The sequence below is a fragment of the Dendrobium catenatum genome, unplaced genomic scaffold (genome assembly GCF_001605985.2).
Source record: "Dendrobium catenatum unplaced genomic scaffold, ASM160598v2 original_scaffold_153000, whole genome shotgun sequence".
NCBI lineage: Eukaryota > Viridiplantae > Streptophyta > Magnoliopsida > Asparagales > Orchidaceae > Dendrobium > Dendrobium catenatum.
The window spans coordinates 93,743-101,294 of NW_021471428.1; the positions used below are offsets into that span (position 1 = coordinate 93,743).

Here is a 7,552-nt window from a genome sequence, read left to right on the forward strand (position 1 = left end):
AGTAACATCATTTGTAGCCTTGTAGATTATAATATCAAAATAAAAGTAAGCATTAAATGTCTAGTACAACAACAAAAGCATAAACATAAATTGTCTAGTACATGAAGTTTCAACTATTCAATAGAAGGAATGATATGATTAGTTTATTCAGTGGTTTGTCTTTGAACTTCTATATCATCTTCAATAAATATTATAGCTTCTAATTCAGGCTCATCAAGTGAAAGATTAGCAATTTCTAATATTCTCATGTCATCAAGAGACTCAAATCCATCTCAAAAATGAGAGAACCTCACTTGCAGACGCGGAAGTAAATACAACGGGTTTTTTTTCATTTTTTTTTTCAACAGACATGCGTATCGGATACACGTGTCCTTTTGAAATTAAATAGTATTTTTATTGGATACGACAAAGCCGTATCCGACACGTATCGGTGCCGTATTGGACGCGTATCGGCATACCGGTGTATCGGATACAACACGCCTTCATAAATAGATGTATCGGTGCAACATAGCTAAGAAACCATCTAAAGCACCAATCTAAGAAAGTTGCTTTTCAGCTTGCATATAGCAAGTGTTTAACTTTTCCTCGTGGAAATTAAACCAAATGCCACAAAATTATTTTTGATGTTCAACTAAGCAAAAGCAGGACATAAAAAGGATTAGTGCATTATGAAATTAACTCTTAGACTCTTTAATTTTTTATGGATTAATATATGACTAATTATATTTCCTTATTAGACTAATAACTACACAGTAAAAAATTAGCTGATAAATACTGCTATTTCAACATCCTATTCATTGATAAATACCAAATGAACTATTTAATTAAATTTAATAATCAATTAATTTATGATAAATTAGAATACCTTAATAACATAACCATTCATCAAATTAAAAAATCAGTCTAAGTATTAACTAATGCTAACTAACATGACATATTTTAGCCCAATTAGTCTATTTAATTATTTTAATAAATATTAAAATGTTGTTCAATACAAAACTAATCAGCCTCATGAATCTTCAAAAGATCCTTTAGTTAGTCTAATTTAATAACTACATCTTAAATAAACCATTATTAGGAAGTCAATCAGGGCATTTTTGTAATAAAAATAGAGAACCTGACATAAAAAAACACTTTATTTAAATGTTAGCCCAATCCATCATTCTAAAAAGTTAATTTCAGCTTTTTACTCGCAGCTGATATGCCCCTTTACCACACCTAAAATTGCTTATGTTCTGAAAAGCATATCCAGCAACAGAAAACATTACCAAATGGAACCTAAATCTAAGTTTCTACCTCAAGTTAGTAAAAATTCAAAAATACAGCGTGATGATGTTACTATAGAATTACTCAAAAAAATACTCCATTTTAGTTCTTATGAATCATCAAAGATCAAGAGACAACCAAGCAATATATCATCGCAGAAAAAGTCGAGCTACATTTCGCCCATCAAAGGTTATAAGTTTCTATTGTAATTACCAAATCAGGCACATGGGATCCTATCGAAACAAGTAAACTAGCTGCAGCTCTTTGCCACTCAGCATTCAGCTCCTGGACAAGATAAAAGATAACTCAGTTAAAAAGCATGATATCAACTGCATAAATATTACCGGAAGAATAAAGAGTTGCTTATTCCTAACCAATGGCAACCATCCTTAAGCACTCAAAGATGACAAAAATAACGGAGCAAATAATCAGATTATCATACTTTTGGTGAAATATGTAAGATAAATGAAGTGCAACTAAATCATGACAAGTAGAGAATAATTTCTAAATGTGCAGCCATCAGCATTAAAGTTTCACAGTCGAGAGTACAAACCATAACAGAATTGATGTGAAAAATTCAACCTCATAAGGAAAGCTTTTCAAAAAAAAATTTCAAACAGAAACCCAGATCTAACTTGCTGGTAAGTCTTATTTCAATTGGTCACGATGCACATTCCATCAAAACTCTTTGTAAGGGTCCTAAGGAATAACTACGAGCATGATACATTTTTACTTCATGTTAACTCATCCCTAGCTTTTCTAATTCCTTTAGACATTTATGCAAATCCACATTGGACAAACAACTATAGACGAGTTATTAAAAAAAAATTGAATATCAAGAAGAAATAGGAAATAGTAAATTATTGTTTAGTCATCTTACTTAAAACGGATTTAAATATTTATCAACCTCAATTATTAAAATTTAAATACATACAATTAAAGAGAAAACAAATAGCAATATAAACTGCGTATGCATTTTAAGGATATAGCCACAACTCAAAAGAAACACACAGGTTATCGATATTCAATAATAGTAAACTAATTGATGCAAGCAAGAAATTAGAAAAAAATCTAATTTTTGCTTGCAAAAAGATCACACTTCCTAGGATAAAAGAAAAATACATGAAATGCCCCAAAATAGACAAAATATGACATTTAAAACAAAAACGACTTCACTTTTATAATATAAAATGACTTACAAACTTTGACGCTTACAAACAACACAAACAAACTTATATAATAAAAACCTAAACTTGCCTTTCAATTTCTTTGAGAAGAAGGATACAAGTGGCGTAGGACTTGCGGATAGAAAAAGTAGATTAGAAGCCGAGACGAAATGGAGGAGAAGCTCACAAGCTTTCCTAGAAGAAGAGGAAGAGGTGGAACAAGCTCTCAAGCTTTTCCACGACGAAACCCATAGGTTTAGGCTCCCAAAAATCACATTATATCACTCTCTTTTGCATTACAAAACATCTCCTATATATAGGAGAAAAGGGCAGCCAAACAGCCACCATAACATTTCATTTAAACCAATTTAAACAGGGGATATGAAGGCCAAGGGGCTGTCCAAAAACAGCACCCAAAGAGCCACAAAATAGGCTATAATTTATTCCAAAACAACTCCCAAAAACCAGGGAAAAAGCAGCCACGGAACAACAGCCTGGGGAAGTGGAACAGCACCAAAATGGCAGCACAAGAATCGGGTAAAACAGCCAGGGAAGCAACCAAAAAGAAAGCACAGGAACCGGGTAAAACAGCCAGGAAATCAGCCCAAAAAGGCAGCACTGAAACCGGGTAGAGGCAGCCACGGGAAAACAGCCAAGGAAGAAACCAAGGAGGCGCAAAGAAAGGGAAAGGAAAAGGCAGCCAAGGGGGGAAGAACCAAGGGCCAATAGAGGAGAAAATCAAAGAGCCAAAGACAAAGGGAAAATGAACCAAATAATGATAATTTATGAGCTGAAATAAGTAGAAGAGGCTCATTAATGAGTTGACTTTAGAATAACTTACAAAAATTTCAACTCAACTTGTTTTGACCCCCCCCCCTGCCTACATCACTAATGAATAATGACTATCTATCGAGTGCACTGTGAAGAATGGAATCATCAATAACTGAATTTGAACAAAATAAATAAACATTTTTATAGTCAACATTCATGTATGTAAGATTTTAATATAATTCGTATAAGTGCAGTTTGGGTTTGATTAGCTAAAAATTGGACTTTTTAAGCCAAATTATGATGCAATGACATTTCTCCTCAAAGAAGTATACAGTGCCCAACATGTATTGGACACTATATGCATCTTACACGCCTCTAAAATGTTTCAAACATGCCAAACGCGTGTCCGATTAAAAAAATATAAAAAAAAATTGGACAAATGTATTTAAATATTTTTTGGAAAAAAAATTTGAATTTCAACTTTTTATTTATTAAACAAATAAAAACTATTTTTTTATTTCTTCTCCACAGCCCCAAATCAATAGTCCACATAATACAACATTCCTCGATTATTCTCATTTTCATTTATTTCTAGTAGGTCACAACTATAGTTTCACAATAACGCCAAACGCCACCTCAACATCAACTTTTGACACCACCTCAGCATCAACATCTGACGTCATCACAACATTAATATTTCAAAATCATCTCAACATCAAAGTCTGACTACTTGGCATTGACTCTCGACAACAATGATTTCTGCACCCACAATCACCCCCCATGCCATCTCGACATTGCATCTTTGTCTGGCGTCATCTCGACATAAATGACAGATGCCCATTGCACAATATTGATGCCCAACTTTCGATAGCATTACAGTCTCTCCTCTCTATGTCTTACACATGACATCGATAGTGGACTCTCGACATCCTAATATCAATCATTTTAAGCATAAATCATAGTTAAATGACTTATTATTTCTCAATTATTCTTAATATTTTACTTATTCAATTTCTATATCATTTTTATAATAATTATGATATCGTGTAGGTGTCCTATATTTCAATAATTGATATGTCTCATGTCTGTGTCATAGCATGTCGTATTTGTGTCGTCATGTCCATATATGTGCATCATAGATGCTAGGTAATGTGTCTTGGTTTTCAAAATCATATCAAGATGTAAAATATTTTGATGCAGGACTACTTAGGTGACATGTTTATGGCTTCATTTTAAACATTGCACAATTCTTTGATTCGAATAATTTTGGCTTAAAATTATTAGCAGTTCTCAACGTCAATTAAACAAATAAAGATGTGACTTGCGTAGGCTAATTAACATGCTCCAAGCTTTGACATTTTCAAGATAAGTCAGGGCTCTTAGGCTTACACATGACCATTCTCATAGAAAGGGGTATAAAGGGAAATAAAATAAATACTCATAAGCAAATAATAAAATGCATGAAAACAAAATACATCGACTCAAAAATATAACGACTCGATCGTAGCCGTAGATCGGCGGCCACGTGGCTGGTAAACTCTCCATGATGATCTGATGTCCCCATCATATTTAGTACGCAATATATATATATATATATATATATATTAGAGATTGAATTGATGATTAAATTTGAAACTTAGGCTTAAGAGCTAAGGGTGCCAATTTGCCCTTTAGGCTTATTAAACTAGCAAAGGCATATGTTGATCATTAAGCTTACTAAACCATCAAATGTGTATGTCAATTGGATGGTTGAATCTTGCTGAATTACCAAGGCAACTTAGACCTTTAGTTTCAGAGCTAAGACAGTTTGCCAAGTCATCCTTTGAGTTTGTTGGACAGGGATTCGATGTTCAATTTGTCTTTTATATATATTTTGTTTAAGATTTATTTGTTGATTATGCAAGTAGAGCTTATTGAATCAAAGAAATAGCTCGAACCTTAGATTTGTGAGCTGAGAGGAATTGTTGCTATCATGAGCAATTCTATTTGATTATAAACAAGGGTTTCCAATTGGCTTATGAGTTTTTTACCATGTAGCTAGCCTAAAATACTTTAGAAAGTAGCATAAAGTTGCCCCTAGTCTAGTAGATGGATTAACATGACTTTAAATTTTTTAAATTTAATTTTGTGATGTGTCCACCGGATGAACATTAATTACTTAGTTCCACATCTCGTAGATGGATTTAGTATTTCAATCCTTAATCTATATAAATAGGACTTCCTACTCATAAACATTATTAATAACCTCATTATGTTATTGGTACAGAGTTTTTTCTATTTTATGCCCAATAAACTAATTGTTCAAGTGCTCAATCATATGCCAAGGTCAATAAAAGTTATAAGAAGAGTGTTCCCTAGCTGAGTACTTGTAATTAATTACCTAAGCACAACATTATTTTCCATAATTGATGCTTATTGGATGAAACCAATTTGATTATTTAATATTAATAAGATTCTTCAAGGCCTTTATTCCATTTCCCCCTCTAGTAGCTTCATTACATGACTCACAAGTTTAATGTCATTATTGCCGAAGCAAACAACAGCCCCTTATCTTTAATTACTGATGAGTTAAAATTATTTTTCTAAAATCATTAGACTTCGATTTTAGTCATTGGATTTCACCTAAAATATTTACAACAACATAACTCAAATAAATCTCATAGCTATAAAAACATTAATAGGCAAGACAAAGTAGATTGATTAGTTACCTCAAGTAAACACTATGAAAAGGTAACTTTTAAGGGATAAATGATTTCAACACTGTATTAATATGAGATGGAACTACGCTCCACAGAGAAATAAGCCAGTTTGACATGCTAGCTTCAGATTGTCAAAAGAAATCGGTTTCTATTACGCTAAAGAAGCATTATAAACTTAAATTCGACAAGATGGGAAATAAGCATAAACAGTACCTTTGATGTAATTATCTCAGTCGTTGCAATCTTTGCGAGCTTTGTCATTAGAGCGGGATCCGCGTCTCTCTTATCCATGGCACGCGCCGCACAAGCCATCACTGTAAACACACCGGCCATGTTTGCAAACCGCTGCAACAGCATGCCATGCAAGATTAAGATAGAAACCGAGCAAAGCAGGGCGAAACAAAAGATTAAAAACCATAACAATTACCCGGCGTGCACCTCTGAATACAGCGCAGCAGCAGTCGAGGACGGTAAGAGGATTCCTGCGCGGTCCATTTCACAGGATCAGACGACGAACATTGAAAAAGCAATTGATATAGGTATTTCATGAAGAGTGCGGAGCATTACAATGGTGCGATTTCCTTGAGAGCGGCGACTGAGGCATCGCGAACAATCGATGATTCGTCGGCGAGCGACGAGACGAGCACAAGCACGGCCTCTGAACACGAGAGATGTAAGAGAAGACACTCGCGTAATGAAAACAAGAGAGAAGAAGCAGGACTCAACCAGGGAAGGGAATGGAAGAAATACCTGGAGCGGGAACAGGAAAAGAGGCGGTGGCCATGGCAGGCGAGAAGTTTCACGATGGCAGATGAGGGAGTTATTGATGGAATGGAATGGGAATCGGAAAGGGAGGGGAGCCGGACTGGAGTGAGCGGTGACAGCTCATCAAGGAGGGAAGAGGGGTGACAGACGAGTAGCCAGCTCCCTAATTTTTAATTACAAGCAAGTTTGTGAAGGAAGGTTCACGATTCAATCAGGTCATTTTAAAGAATTTGTTATTCACAAAAAAAAAATTAAAAATAAAAATATCATCAATTTATAGTAATATCAAAATAAAACTTTCAAGTAATATTATCATGTAAAAATCTGTATAAATAAAAAATAAACAACGCATTTAACACCCCTTGCATGTGTTTGAGAAATATTTGCATGTATGTGAATGTGTGAATTTATTCTAAAGCAAGGGCTTGTGGTGTACATGATTTGAAAATCAGAAAATTTTCACTTGGGGCACCATGGCGAGAGGGCAGGCGGCATTGCGACATCACGCTTTCCATCTTTCGGTTGAAATTGTAAGGACGTAACATAAGTTGGTTTGTCCCACATCCGTGGTTTACGTCTGCAGCTATCTCAGTTCATATATATATAACTTGTATCTTCTCTAAAACATTAAGTAATAATACAATACTCCTTTTAGATTCAGCTTGTTACTTTCTACTTCCCTTCTTGTGTCTTTTCCTACATGGTATCAGCGCGCCAGGATGGCAGACCAAGAAGCATCTTCCTCTCTCCCTCCCACCTCCACCGTAACTCCCACGGCTACCACTGAACTTGTTCTACCCCCCACTCTCAAATTCATCATCTCCAACATCAAGAACTTGATGTCCTACTCCCTCACTTCGGACAACTATGCTCTCTGGAGATCAC

General features: G+C 34.8%; 1 protein-coding gene across 3 annotated transcripts in view; it reads right to left on the reverse strand.

The window, feature by feature from the left end:
- LOC110098101 (protein SHOOT GRAVITROPISM 6) overlaps positions 1-6,851 on the reverse strand; it is a gene marked incomplete at its 3' end in the record, with an annotated part of 98,186 nt that extends 91,335 nt beyond the window's left edge. For all 3 annotated transcript variants that reach the window (XM_028692243.1, XM_028692244.1, XM_028692242.1), the window contains 5 exon segments: positions 1,480-1,551; positions 6,116-6,247; positions 6,330-6,384; positions 6,470-6,560; positions 6,653-6,851. In XM_028692243.1, coding sequence (XP_028548076.1) covers positions 1,480-1,551; positions 6,116-6,247; positions 6,330-6,384; positions 6,470-6,560; positions 6,653-6,686 — 384 coding nt within the window.
- Between the last annotated feature and the right edge of the window lie 701 nt (positions 6,852-7,552).